Source organism: Carassius carassius, chromosome 10 (assembly GCF_963082965.1).
Source record: "Carassius carassius chromosome 10, fCarCar2.1, whole genome shotgun sequence".
In the NCBI taxonomy this organism is placed as follows: Eukaryota; Metazoa; Chordata; class Actinopteri; order Cypriniformes; family Cyprinidae; genus Carassius; species Carassius carassius.
In genome coordinates, this window is record NC_081764.1 from 16,879,661 (window position 1) to 16,895,580 (window position 15,920).

General features: G+C 36.0%; 1 protein-coding gene across 2 annotated transcripts in view; it reads right to left on the reverse strand.

The window, feature by feature from the left end:
* Positions 1 to 4,940: 4,940 nt before the first annotated feature.
* LOC132151900 (ras-related protein Rab-6B) overlaps positions 4,941 to 15,920 on the reverse strand; it is a 101,699-nt gene continuing 90,719 nt past the window's right edge. For both annotated transcript variants that reach the window (XM_059560419.1, XM_059560420.1), the window contains exons 7-8: positions 10,966 to 11,032; positions 4,941 to 6,210 (exon numbers count right to left, since the gene is read on the reverse strand). In XM_059560419.1, coding sequence (XP_059416402.1) covers positions 6,146 to 6,210; positions 10,966 to 11,032 — 132 coding nt within the window. In that variant the 3' untranslated portion in view covers positions 4,941 to 6,145. The remainder of the gene's footprint in view (positions 6,211 to 10,965; positions 11,033 to 15,920) is intronic.

Genomic DNA, 15,920 nt, shown 5'->3' on the forward strand with positions numbered 1-15,920 from the left:
TCTAAACATTTAAAGAGAATTCTTGACGTGAATTCTTGGAATGTGAAACAATATGATATGTTTCCTCAGAAGGCTTCATGAGCAGATAAGTCAACCAAAACAAGGATGTAAAGCGATTATATAGCTATGTTATCATGTTTGACAACAGATTCTTCTACAGAAATCACCATGCGCTATAAAAAGATTATCCATGAGTCAAATCACCAGTCTTTGTCTGTGCTGCTGCTTTACAGGCCTCATATATATATCTATATACCTATATAATCTAGGTCAAACAGATAACTGCTGATTTATGATTTTCACTGATGGTTGATCAGACACCAAACAAAACATTTACTCACAGTTTCAGTAAAGAGTGTGAACTAGTTTCACCTACACCTATGCAAACCTGTTTGGAGAGAAATAGTGGATTAAGCTTTGACCTGTTGTGACCAGTCTGGCAAAGCTTTCACGTGTAAAATTATACTGCTTAATTTGACAGTTATAACTTAAAGCTGTTTCCTCAGGTTTACAATCTCTTAAGACTAAACACTAACATCCTGTATAGATATAATAGCTTTCATTACAAAGTCAAGAGATTGCACTGTATGAAAACAACTAAGACAACTAAACACACACACACACACACACACACACACACACACACACACACACACACACACACACACACACACACACACACACACACACACACACACACACACACACACACACACATATATATATATGACCCTGGACCACAAAACCTTAAGTTGCTGGGGTATATTTGTAGCAATAGCCAAAAATACATTGTATGGGTCAAAATGAAACTTTAATGGCAATTTTATGCACTGTCAGATTCCAGATTTTCATATAGTTGTATTTTGGCCAAATATTGTCCTATCCTAACAAACTATACATCAATGGATGTATGTGTATATAAGTTTAAAATCCCTTATGCTCCACTAAGGCTTCATTTATTTGATCAAATATACAGTGAAACAGTAATTTTGTAAAACACTATTACATTTAAAAAATATCTAATTTCTATTTGATATATTTTAAAATATAATTTATTCTTTTCATAGCAAAGCTGAATTTTCAGCAGCCATTTACTTCAGTTTTCAGTGTCACATGATCCTTCAGAAATCATTCTAATGGGATAATTTGTTTCTCTTTTTTTAAATTATCTGGATTAATTCAATTCATTTAACATTATAATAATCCATATTTCTATCTAAAATTGTATAATTCTATGTAAGATTACATTTAAATTGTGCGATTTTTCATCAAATAAATGCTGATCATAAGAGACTAAAATATATTTTACAAAATATTATTCTTATTCAAAAATGTGTCCAGTTATGCATGAGAAAAGAATAAGAAAAATGAGAATGGTCAATATTCTTTTTTTTTTGGTAATAAGACACTTTTATTGATTTTACTGATTTGGACCGACATGCTAGATTTCTATACAGTGTGAATGGTAAAGCTAGCTCTGAATCAATCAGGCTGGCTCCACTGAGCTAAAACATATACACAGGGAATGTTTGCACCCTTAAAAGCATAACTCATTTACGCACAGACATTCACCCAAGGTTGATGTAGCGCTGTGTCAATCACAATGACTACCAGTAGTACAGGTACACTGATGATATGGTTCCATACGCGGGGCGTATCTGCACCCCATTAAATTCAAATCAGAACCTCTTTTCAGAAGATAAGAGTGAAGAAAAAAAATGTAAACAAAACCAATAAATACCCCCATCCAGCTTAAGTTAAGTGATATCTTTCTGAACCTCTCTGTGATGTGAGAAAGCACTGGCACAGGCAAATCTGCTTTTCCCTTTTCCAAACTATGCAAAAGCAGAAAGCAAATTAAGGGTTTTACTGTGCTGGACATGAGTCAATCAATTACAGTGTAGTTCACCTTCCATTCCAACCTTAACAAGCGTAACAAGTCAGCCCCAGGCCCATATCCAAAGAAATTTGTACAGGCCACCCAATAATCGCAGCTTTGTGCTTTGTTACTACAAAGTCTCAGCTTTCTTAATTTTTATGTTTTTATGCTCTCTAATTCGCCTCAGTTCAAGCGGCATATGAATCTGTGATATTTTCCTCTTTAATATTTGCAGCACAAAATGATGAATATTTGAATGCATGCATGAAAAAAATCGAATAAATTAATACAAATGAATGTGTCTCATGAAATCGATCAATCAGAGTTTTAAAAAACATCAGTAGGTCTACATTTTATTGCTGTTAAATTTGAAGAATGACGGATGTCATTGACTTTTTTCTTTTGAAGGTGGAGGGGGCAAAGAAATATTGTTATATATAACAATTTTATTATCGTAATTGTGACTTTATTCTTAAAATAATATGACGTTAATCTTATTTATTTATTTATTTTTTTTAACATGACACTAAAATGCTGCCGTAGGCTATTTGTAGCTACTTAATGCAAACACCATTTTTAAACAGTGGCCCAAAATACTAAATAAATTAAAAACAAGCAAAAAAGTTAAAAATAGTGAGGGGATATTTTAATTGTTTGTTAATAAACTGGTTTATAAACTAGTTTTCTGAGTCAGTACCACAGATCAATTTGACGAACCTGACTTGCCATCTCTTTACTAGACGTGCCTTTAGAGAGAAATTCATCTATATGGATTACATAATGAAAGGTTTTGCTTTTGATTTGAATTATTTCATTTTAAATTAATAATTGAATTTAATTAAATCAATATATAGATATATTTATCATGTCGGTAATGCAAGTATTCGTTGAGTTTCAGTTCATCATCACTCATGCTCAAGACAGAGATGACAGAAAGCGCATCAGAAAGCGTTTTACTTATTTTACAAAAGCACAAGGGTTTGTTGATATTGTGAGTGCACACAAATAAAAATGTAACTGCAAATGAGGTATACCTGCCAATGAGGTTTACTCTTATCTTTATGTGGAAAAATGACAGCATATTTTTAAGCTTCCACCGTTTTAAAGCTACCACTCTGCGCACAAACGATTGAATATGCATTCAACAGCGCACATTTATTTAGGTTAAAGGCACAATATGTAAGTTTTTGCCTCTAAAGAGGGCGTGTATTCAAAACAAACAAAGAAACAAAGGTGCAGTTTGATGACGCCATAACTGAGTGTGGAATCATGGGAGTTGTCGTCTTCATCCCCACAGCCAATGCAATCCGGGCAGAAATCATGTTCATGGATAGCTAATAATTTATTAACATTGTAGTATGAAGCAGAGTGAGGCTAAAAGCCGTCGAATCGAAACGAGGCCGCTGAACAAGTGCGACAAATGACTCGAAAGCAGTAGAGCGTTTATTATGCAACAGTCGACTGCTTCAGCCCCTTCAGGTCATGCGTATGTGGTGTAAAGCAGCGCTGTTTTATCATAATAGATACATTTGAAAGTTCTGTTATAATACTACTCTGTGCAGTTGTCACCTGTCCAATAAAATGCATATCATATTAAAGCGTCTTTGGTGTTTCCATGTTTTCTATAAAACAAAACCGGAAATTGAAGGACTATGACATCTTTGGCAGGCGACACAATAGGTGCATTCGACTTGAAGCACGGCTACAGATGTTGATCAACAAGAGAAGCTGCTTGCAATTGGGGGCGGAGTTGAAAATGGAGCAGTCAAGCCGGACACTTTCTGCTCCCATTAGTGACACTCCCACGGTTTTTGCATACTTTATCACAGATGAAGAGAATTAAATGAAATATTTGTCAAATACAAAGACATTTCAGAAACATTTCCATGAGCAACAGAAACACTTTTTATATACTGCTTAATACAGCACCATCTTTTCAAGAATAAAGGTCAACATAATCATATTCAATTTAAATACTAATAAAGTGGGGGTATATATACTTTTATCAGTGTTGTATGATAAACGTGAATCGATACAACAGTGCGACCACAATAAAAAAAAAGCTTTTATCCGTTCTAAAAACACAGATTTGTGGCCATTATTGGAACTGAAAATGTTTGAATAACCCGAAACACACGTGATCGTTGTCAGGCGGTGAATCTGGCCAATAGTGAAACATCTGTGTCGTCATCAGCGCTCCTGGAGTCGCTCTAGAGAAACTGTGGCGGCTGAGTCAGCCGGCTGTTCTTGAAACGCTCTCGCGGTACTTTGATGCCACATGTGATAGTCATGTGGCATCGGCGCCGTCTCAAGTCGGACAAAATTTCTAACCGGCATGCACTGCTTCAAGTCAGATTACGATCAGTTTGCGCGGCAGTGCATGAAATCAAATGCACCTAAAGACACTTTGAACACAGTTAATGTCACTAGTTAAAATTGCTTATTTCTCTGGATTTAAAAATTCTTTGAAACATTTGGGATATTTAATAAAAAAAATCTTATATACTGTGCCTTTAAATGTTTAAATTAAAGTGTTTTATGTCTATAGATTTTATCTTAGGCAAGTCGTCGTGTTGATTTGAGAAGGCTAAATTGATCATAAACAAACATATGCTCAACTCACTGCCACTGGCTGCTTGGTTGTTCCCTTTAAAAAACAAAAAACTGAATTAAACAAACATAAAATTTTCCAAAATTTTTTCTAAATGAACTTAAGTGAAATATTACCACTTTGCCACTAAAAACCAAACTGAACTTTTTTAATGGCTGCAACGGCAGCTGTGTAATGGGGAAGAAAGAGAGAGAGAAAAGACACTGGGTCCAGTTGTACTCGGGCAGGGAAATTGCAGGGAAATTCATTTCCTCATTTCATTAAAAGTTCCCCTCAGCTCGGTGGGCCCCCAGTCTGCCCAGGCCCATATACCTGCATTCACAGACGCTATGCCACTGATTCCAATTAAATGCTGCTGGATTTAGTAGGAAAAAAAGTGATATTTCACTTTGATTCTGCATGGCGCTAACGTCATGTGCTCCTACTTGCTTCCTCAACATCACATATAGCTAGTTTGCACTTGCTTCTGGCTTTATTTGAAGCAACTTTACAAATAATTCATCTGTACAGTGACCCTTGAGCGATTTTCACAGAGATGTACGCTACAGTGTACTCTAAAGTGGTTTCAAGGACAGACATACAGCAATTTTGAAACATTTACATCTTCCTTTCTTGAAAAAGTGCATTAAAGATTCACATGAAATACATTTCAAATAAACTGATATACAACACAATGTGTGTCCCCCTGGTCAGTGCACTACCATTTACTGGCCCAAAGAGCAGCTGTAGACATGAGTGGGTTCCTACACAAGGCAAACACTATAATGCTGCATAATGCTAATTCTTAAAAGCAAACTATAGTTATTTTTGGAGGAATGTCATATCTTTGCATTTCTGATATTAAAGCCTGTTTGAAAATGACAGCTGATGTGTTCACAAGAGAATTGGACTGTTCGATGAATCAGTGTGGAAACTGCCAGTGTTCAAATTAATTATTCCAATAAAATATGAATGACCAAGTTTATATGCATGATTTCCTCCTCTTGTCACCTTGCGACTATATGCAATATGCTAAATGCCCTAATTAAGTTAAAGAACTTACACAGAACAATATTCCACAGAAGAAACAAAACCTTTCATGTTATCAGGTTGTTTGCAAAAAAAAAAGAAAAATAAAAAAAGGAGGCTAAAATAAGTTGATTTCAAAAGAGCATTAAAAACATACACATTCACATAATATTGTGCACAGTAGCCAGCTGGATTGAAATGCTTTTGAAAAAGGCTAACATGCATGTTTGCCATTTTTCGTGGGTTGTTTGTTTTTTGAATTGCCCTCTTGCTTTTGAAATCCTGCTTTTTATGGCAAAATTATAGAATTTATTATCTGGTTTAGTGCTCATCCTTGTATACAAAAATACAAAACAAAGAAAAAAATCTACCTCTCTACATTTTCAAAAAGTATATATGCTGGACATAGTCTACATTTTTGTTCATTTTTGCCCTTTACTTTTAGAATTTTTAGGATTTTTGGCAATTTTGTTACTAAAGTATACTATTTTACCCTTGAAATTGATGTAACACTGATTCCAACAAGTTACTAAAAGTCAGATGGGAAGGCCAAATATCCGATCTGAAAACACAACTGGAAGCTAACCAAGAGGAAGCAACACAACAAGCATGTGGTGTAGATGATTCTGTAAATCAGATGTGAACTATTAACAGGAACATCCGCCCTCAGCAGTTGGAGGCTCCTGTGGTTTGTCCAGTTTTATGTCAATCACTAGAGAATGCTGTTAAGGAAACAAACTTTAGTACATCAAGAATTTACATCAAACAATAAATACAAAAACGTAAAAGGTGAAAAAAATCCAACTAAGCAAAGATGGAATGATTATTTATTTATTTTGAGGGGGACTGGCTATAGGTAAGACTTGTAATCATAAATGCTTTCTTATAAATTAAGATTTATATTTAATATTAAATTTAATGATTATTTATAATATGAATATAAAGCAGGAACCTAACTTTGTTTGTATAACTCAAAAAGTAAGCCTTTGTACTGACCTCTCCTGGCATTAGGAGTAATTGCAGCCATAAATGCTAAAGTATTGAATATTTATTGCATCTTTATATCTACAAAAGGCTTTATACACAGCACAACAAAAAAAACGTTGTTTTGCATATATTAGCAAATAAGATCTAAATATTTTGATAGAACTTATAATATATATATATATATATATATATATATATATATATATATATATATATATATATATATATATATATATATATATATATAATTCATTTTATGTATTGTATTCTGACGTCTGCCAGCAAAAGGGAACGTGCACCATCTAGTGGTCTTCATCCGAAATAACGCTCGTAGCTTTCTTTGCGAAGTGTCTTTCTTGCCAACATAAAAGAACCTCCTTCAAATGAATATGAACTGGTGTCCCTGAGAGGTGTGTGGGTTTAGTGGGGCTTTTATGCTTGTTCAGTCATACCAGCTGCTCCTGTCTCCGCCGGCTCTCAGAAATGTAATGTGCTCATGTTTTCATTCATGAACAAATGTCGAAGTAGTGAGAGGTGCCATATGTGCGTGTGTAGTTTGGTTAATGGCGTCCGCGTAAAATTATTTGTTTAATGTATTTCACTAAATCAGTCACATTAAGCCTCATTAATATACTTATAATATAAACCAAATCAGATCTTCGTAAACACGTGAAGACAGATCATAACCTTGGCAGAGCTGAGCTTTCGGTCTTTCCCACAAATTAGAGAGACATTTGTTGTGATAATCTGCTTTCGTCATATGATAAAGTTTTATTTATTTTAATTTTTTTGACACCACACTCCATGTTTTCAAATGCGTTAGAGGGCTCGCTATTTAAACTGGACTCTACAACTGAACTGTATCATACAGTGGGCTTCCCCAGAGCTCAAAAATGTATAAATATTAATTGGGGCAAACAGTGAAAGTGAAAAGTGATGTGACATACAGCCAAGTATGGTGACCCATACACACACCGTGAACACACACCCAGAGCAGTGGGCAGTCATTTATGCTGCAGTGCCCAGGGACCAGTTGGGGGTTCGGTGCCTTGCCCAAGGGTACCTCCGTTGTGGTATTTAGGGTGGAGAGAGCACTGTACATTTACTCCCCTCCACCTACAATTCATGCTGGCCCAAGACTCAAACTTAAATTTTTGGATCAAACTCTCTAACCATTAGGCCACGACTTTGCCCACAGACATTGCTCTGTAATCTCCCGAGAGCAAGTAACGTTATACATATTCATGACTTTCCCCATAGTAGGTTTCCTTACTTAACAAATTATTTTAGTAGCCCATCACTGCAGAACACAAGATACAGGGAACGTGGTTGATCCACATCTAGGGGGTGGAGATTGGTAGGTCTAGGGGTGGAGATGGGTGGGTTTAGGAATCAGGGGGTGGTGATGGGCAGCTCTGGTGATGGGTAGGTTTAGGTATATGTAAGTTGGGAGGAGTTGGATCTGGATTCAACCACGCCCCCTAGATCTTAGCACATCACCCCAATACGTTTCAGCCAATAAGATCAAAACATCACATCACTTAATCAGTATTCATTAATATGATCTTGGATCTTCTGGATTCAACCACGCCCCCCCCCCCCCCATCTTAGCACACACCCCAATACGTTTCAGCCAATAAGATCAAAACGTCACATCACTTAATCAATATTCATTAATATACTTGCATTATATAGTTCACCCAAAATAAAAATGGTGTCATCAATGTCGTTCCACCCTAATGTCGTTCCAATCCCTTTTTGATTTTTGTTTGGATACTGCTTTTAAAAGTTGTCTCACCAGCCTCATGGTATGAATGGATTGTATTTTAAGCAGTAACATTCTCTTTAAATCAAATTTAGAACACCTTGTGTCATTCAAACATACTGGATTGGAAATATATCCTATTCTGCTGCAAATATTCACACAGATAATAAAGAGAGAAATGTTTCTTGTTATCATAGCAATAGACTTGCACTGCCACTATTACTGAATGTAGCAGAAAATGTAATGAGAGGAAAATAAATTTGCCTCAGAGTGGAACAAGCCCAATATTTGAATTTCATTCTGACATGAACGAGTAATTGAGAAGTATATTACCCACCAAAACCTCACCTTTTGAAATTAGATTTTACTCTATCAAAAAAATAGTACAGAAATATAGTACAGCTCTATGCTGATCAACAACTGTTCTACAATGACCACTGCATAAGTACTTTAGAACTTCTAATGTACATTCAACTTTTAAAAGGAAGGTGAAAACACAAAATATTTTTCTGTCAATGTCAGAGGCTACGCATCCCATCCGACTACAGGATTTTGGTGTAATCAGTCTGAAGCTAGGCAAACTAGGCAGATGTCAACATGGACAGGTTGCATTACTGTACATGCACTTATGCAAAACGATGCAAAGTAAAAGGCCTAGTAAACATGACCTACTTTGTAGCAAAGATAAAAATGGTTACTGATGACCACCATGTGTTATGTGTGAAGTATATAAGATTAGTATTTAATATAAATATATATATTATTTATATATATATATATATTAGTGCTGTCAAATGATTAATCGTGATTAATCTCATGCAAAATAAAAGTTTTTGATTACAAAATATATATGTGTACTGTGTATATTAATTATGTATAAAGAAATACACACATACAGTATAGGATTTATTTTGAAAATATTTACATGTATATACATTTATATTCTTATATTTTATATTTTATATAAACATATTTTATATATAAACATAACATATTTTTCCTAAATGTATACATGCAAGTGTTTGTATTTACATAATAAATATACACAGTATACTCACATATTATGTTAATAAAAACTTTTATTTTGGATGTGATTAATTGTGTAGTTTTATACAGTGCAAGGGTGGAGAGACCGTTTATGATTTATTGGTATTATAAAACAATGATTGGGTGGATTTTTACCACTATAGGCTGGTTGTTTTCACACACTGCAGCCACACAGCTGTGTCCAAACCCCCCTTTAAAAGTGATTTTTGCATTCTATGGCACCTTCAATGTCCAACAACAAATATTTTAGCAAAAAAAAGTTATTTGACTCAAAATTATCACTCGCTCACTCGCGAAAGCCTCACCCACTCCTAACAACAAAATGGATATATTTGCATGACTTTCTAACATTTACAGATGAAGAATATAACATAAACACACAACATCTCAAACGCATTAAATAGCAAAAATATATTTGCTGTTTGCCATGGTGGATCGACTTGATCCATGATCGACATTAAGGGATGCTTAAGAGTGAGAGTGCACATAAATGATCTTGACTCATTGAACCTGGCTAAAATTAGTGAGATTGAGTGAAAAAATATGTTGTTTATGGAACCACATTAGCCCCAATTGATTTGTTAGGTTATTTCAAGTCATATTTTGGACTTTAATCCCTGCTTTTCTTTAATCTGTGTCTTTAATGAAACGGGCCCCTGATCCTAAAAATCTATGCAAGCAAAAACTCATTTTTGGCCACCTCATTCTAGAAAAGTTAGTTTGTGGTTTATTAAAAAAAATAAAATAAATAAATATTCTAAAAAGAATATTCTTATAATGTTAGAAATTGGTTGCAGAAGGGGAACCTTATTATATTAACGTTAGGGGAATATTTGGTTTGCTGTGTAATTGGGTTCACATGCAACATTTCGATGGTGTCAGAATATGTGCTGCATGGTACATTATTGTCTGAATGTTGAATTATATACTGAATGTTAAAATTTGTAATGTTTGATTCTAGGATATTTTTGTTCACTTCAATAAAATAATAAGTGAATATCTGGGTCCTGAAGCAAAACCAGTTGAGAGCCTACTTATGATGAACATCTCTATGAGTACAGTGTTAAAAAAGCAATAGAACAGTACAGACGAACGCAATTTTTCATCGTATTTTGCATCTTTACTAGAAAGAGAAGCAGCTGTTCTTATAATATGATGAGCCTCACTTCAACTTCTACCTCTACCTATGGGGCCTTGATCAGTTACGATGCTTAAAACTCCTAGGTACAAATTTTTAATGAAACGAACGTCAGGAGTGTGTAGCGTCGTGTTTTCAAATGCATCTCTTTATAATTCTGTTCGGTAAGAAAGGGTCTGTGAAAATGTATTTTTCTTCTACATTTGGTATTGACTATTTTTGTGGCTAACAATATTACTGAAAATGATACATAAAATCCTGTAAAAGTTAAAGTAACATGTTTATGGATTGGTCTCAGTTAAGTAGTACTTATTGCTGGGGCTGTGGGAGTACATAAGACAAAAACAGAAGAGAAACCATGTGCTCGAGGCCATAAGTAAAAACTGAAAGTCAGTCAGTTCTTGATTATTTACATATTATTAAATGTGAAGTAGAGTGCAGCAGAGTAACCTGATTACACAGCACACTACATTTAGACATTCGATCGGAATTGCTGAATTGTTTTGGTTTTGAGATCACTGAAAGGATACTGCCTTCTTTGCTTGTCTCCTGCATGCTCTCCATTCCTGGAAGGGCAGCTGCAACACGTCGAAACAGCTGCAGGAGAGAAGAGAAAATGCTGTTAGAGACTTCAGCTGTTAGTAACCTGAAAACTAGTAACCCCCCCCCCCCCCCGAAAATATATATTCCAGACTTTTCAAGGGCCCTCTTAGTGTTGCTAGACGTACTATAATTATCGTATTTGTACGATAATTTTTACCTCTGTGCGATGTACGATCAATAATGAAAAAAATCCTGTAATGTACGATCATTTCAGATTTTTATGAAGATTTAATTGAAGGTAGTTGCAGTCATAGGGCTTCTTTACTCATACATGAAATTGGCTCATTACAGACACTCTAAATGCGTTCGTGTACACCTCAGGGTGTGTTAAGAATGCAGGAGGTTGCCCTGCTTTAAAGCCAATGAGCACTAGTTGCGGTCCATGACAGCAAGAACCCTTTCAACATCTGGCAACACGCAGTCTTCCAATGACAGCGGCTCAGATCTGAAGTTAACTGCACCACGCCACAGCAGCTAAATAACGCCTACACTGGACGCAACAGAGCAAGTGTTAAAAATAATTTTAATATGTTTAATATGCGGCGCGAAGCAGACAGTCACTGAAAATAATGGGATAGTATTTTGTTGCACTGCTTCCGTCCAACCAAATAAATAAATAAATAAATAACTCTTTTGACTCATGTACGATAATTTTCTTCCAAATACGATAATTTTGAACTTCTGGTACGATACTTGGACATTTCCAACCTGGCAACACTGGGCCCTCTCTTCCTTTGGGACCCTGGTAATCAGTACTGGTTTTACTCCCAGTCCGACGCCCCTGCTCTGAGGCACAAGTAATTTATTATATATATTCAGTGGCTTCTCCTACTTTTCTTAGTGATATTAGTGCCAGTTTATCAGTAAGTGACAATTTTGTCCTCTTTGACGTGTTGGATGGAAACCGTGCATATATGCTAATGTTTTATGCGATATTCCAATTTTGCACATAAGTTAAATTAGCAAATTTGAAATGCAGCTTTATTGCCAGATGGACTGATCTGAGTATTTCAGAAACTGCTGATCTACTGGGATTTTCACACACAACCATTTCTAGATTTCTGTGGGCAAAATAGTGTTCCTGTAGCTCAATTGGTAGAGCACTGCATTATTAAGGGCAAGGTTGGGGGTTTGATTCCCCGGGAACACATGATATGTAAAAAATTGATAGCCTGAATGCACTGTAAGTCGCTTTGGATAAAAGTGTCTGCTAAATGCATAAATTTAAATTTAATTTAATTTAATTTAAATTTAAAAATGCCTTATTGATGCCAGAAGTCAGGGGAGAATGGCCAGACTGGTTGAAGCTGATAGAAAGACAACCTTAATTCAAAAACCAGAAGAGCATTTCTAAATACAAAACACGCTGAACTTTTAAGCACGTGGGCAACAGCAGCAGAAGACCATATGGGCTGCTAGTCCTGTTAGTTAAGACCAGGAAACTAAGGCTACAATTTGAACTGCCTCACCAAAATTGGACAATAGAAGATTGGAAAAAGGTTGGCTGGTCAGATGAGTCTTAATTTCTGCTGCAACAATCGGATGGTAGGGTTAGAATTTGGAGTAAATAACATGAAAGCATGCATTCATCCTGCCTTGTATCAATGTTTCAGAGTGGTGGTGGTGTAATGGTGTGGAGGATGTTTTCTTGGCACACTTTGGGCCCCTTAGTGCTAGTTGAACATCGTTTTAACGCCACATCCTACCTGAAGATTGTTGCTGACAATATCCATCCATTTATGACCACAGTGTAATGTCTATCTTGCAAAGGCTACTTCCAGCCATCTTGTAATGGTTACTTCCAGCAGGATAATGCATCATAACACAAAGCTCAAATCCTCTCAAACTGTTTTTCGAACATGACAATGAGTTCACTATACCCAGTGCTTTAAGTGGGCCGGTACGCACCAGTACTCAGTACCGCAACTTCCAAATATAGCTCTTGAGCGTACCGCCACCTTTCCGTGCGCCCAGAACGTGCTTTTAACGTACCGGTACGCTCATTTGGACATCTGTTTTAATAGAGGTTTTAATCTTTTTCCTGTGCTGCCGCTTTTCAGAGCGCCCTTCACAATGCATTAATGCAAGCTTCCTAATTCGTCCCAATGAGAGCAGAGACTACATTACCCATACATCCTTGAGTTTTACAAGTGAAATGCCGCAGTTAAGAACAACTCAACGTGGCCGGAGAGCATGTGAAATGCGCACATTCGGATCGGTAATAATTCAAATACCGTGAACAACACTAAAATCTCCCTGCCTTCAGACTCTGAGTGCTAAAACAACAGGGACAGAATCAGATGACTCGCTGGCTGACACCCCACCAAGCCTGAATGATATCGCAGCAGGCCAGACGCAAGCTAATGAAGTAATGCAGTAGCTCTTTCAGGTAGGGTGACCAGAAGTCCTGAAAAATTCAGGACAGTCCCGAAATCTAAACTGTTGTCCCGAATCCCGAATCTGGCCCTAATTGTCCCGAAAATTATACTAAAGAAAAATCTTGAGTAGTTATTGTCTGATACACATGGATCAAAATCTCTGAGAAATGTTTCCAGCACACTGCTAAATCTATGCCATGAAGAATTAAGGCAGTTCCGAAGTCAAAATGGCGTTCAAGCTGGTACTAGCAAGGTATATTTAAATAAAGTGGCCGGTGAGTGTATATACACTTGCATATTAAGCTTTCCAGGTTGAAGTGGGCTTTGCTTAACAATGTGTAGTTTCACCCAACACTCTGTGAAGGCATCATTATGCTGTTTAGAATGTAGTACACAGTCTTAAAGGGGTGGTAAATTAGCTATTCTTGAAGGTTTGTGTATTACATTTTTCTTGGCTATTTCCTTTACCTGGTATGCTTTGCATGAAGTAAAAAATACTGCATTTAGTCTAGCCACTGCCCTGTGTCATACTGTGCAGCCTTCTGGCAGCAAACATGAGCTGAACCATTTTTAAAACTGTAAAAAAGCTATTTTGGAGCAAAGAGGACTTTCTCTGGTGCACTGAAGCAGACCTGACCTGTTATATATAGTAATAGAAATTAAGATCCCATGCAAGTACTTCTTTTCAGAATCATAAATGTCACAGACTAAAAACCTGCTGACCTTTAAAGTGGACTATGTGAGGAGATGATAAAGGGACAGCAAAAAGCACTTAGTCTGGCTCTGCTTTCTGAAACTTGCAATGCATTGCTAGCACTCCGTTCCTAGAAGGGCAATTAATGGCCCACCACACACCTCCATTACAGCCATCCTCTATAAAGGGCTGTTTCCAGAAGCTATGTGAGGCTAAACTGCAATGATATATAGCCCTACTCACGCACAATCATATTAAACAGGGCAGTTAGCTTATGTAGCCAACACTACCCATCTCATTTCATGCCATCAGTCACAATGGATGAGCCACAGCGAAATGGGACACACTGGAACATTAAGCAGAGAGGGTCAGAAAGAAAGACTCATTTTGTTAACTACCTTCAGAGCCATAATTTAGCTGGGACAAAAACAAAAGAAAACAAAACCATTTCTATTAAGAAAAAGAGACAGGCCCTGTTCCAAAGAGAGCATTTAATGTTTACTTGCGGCCTTGGCTTTCATGCGTCCATACGGTGTCACATTTGTCATTTTACAAATCAGAAGGGTGTGTACTGTGTACAAATACTCGCTTCACACCTGTTAGCATAACACAACTGTGTAAGTGTTAGCTAAAATATTTATCTACAACAAAAACATTCATCTTTCAGTCTCTTTTTAGTTCTCTGTTCTTTGAAGCAATGTTTTTGTTTACTTAGGGATTCTAATACTAAATGGGGGACAATCCACAGAATTCCTTTGTTTTTGTATATAGCTATGTATAAATATTACCTAACCCTAACAGAAATATTTCTGTATTTAAAAAAATATATATAAATAAAGAAATAATGGAAAGCTTTATTGACTTTACTTTTGTGCTATATTTACAAAATATGATGTCCCCACAATAATGTTTTGGGAGGTTTGTTTTATTTAGCTCATTTGTGGGTACAAGTTTGTTCTCAAAATACGGTTAAGTAGCTACACACATACACACACGTCATTGCATGTAAAAGAGCCACTTCATTTGTTTTAAAAATAAAACTGAGATGAAAATGAATCACTTTATTATTCTGTACTAAAGTAGGCCTACGGAACTTTTCAAAATTGAAAATTAACAATGTTCTTGCTCTGCATTTATAATGAAACTTCATATTATTACAAATTATGGCAAGGAATCACTGATATACAACAAATGACTCTATTTTTATTATTATCAAAACTTGTTTAGTATTGTATTATTTACACAAGAGTTCAATTTCATCCTGGAAAGGATCTGACTCCCTGCAATTCTTCAATCAATATTTGAGTCATTATACTCTGTGAGGTAATCAGTTTAACTAATGGTGCTGTTATTGAAGAAATAACAATGAAAATTTAGGTATTGATCATAACCTTAGATGAATGTGGTTCCCTGCTCCAGACAAGACAGAATCAAATGTCTGCAAGCAAACACATGCTCCAGTCAGTTGAAAATGACCTCAATTTGTAATGGAGACTGGAACAAGTCAGCTCCACGTCTGGTGACAATAATATGTTGTGTCAGAGAGATTTAGCGTATTTTAATGTTGTTCTATCAGTGCTGAGCTCCTGTGAAACAGTGATACATGGCTTTGAGAAGAATAAAGGCTTAGTGTCCAGTACAGCTGATGGAACAATGAACAATAACACAGCTCATTATTACTTTTGAAGAATGACATGTACTACATAGGATAAGCCTCAAGTTTCAAACTGTAACTGTAAAATGGAGAGATCTGACTCTAAATTCTGATTTGAAGACTGCACATTTCATATTAATGCATAAAATTAATACA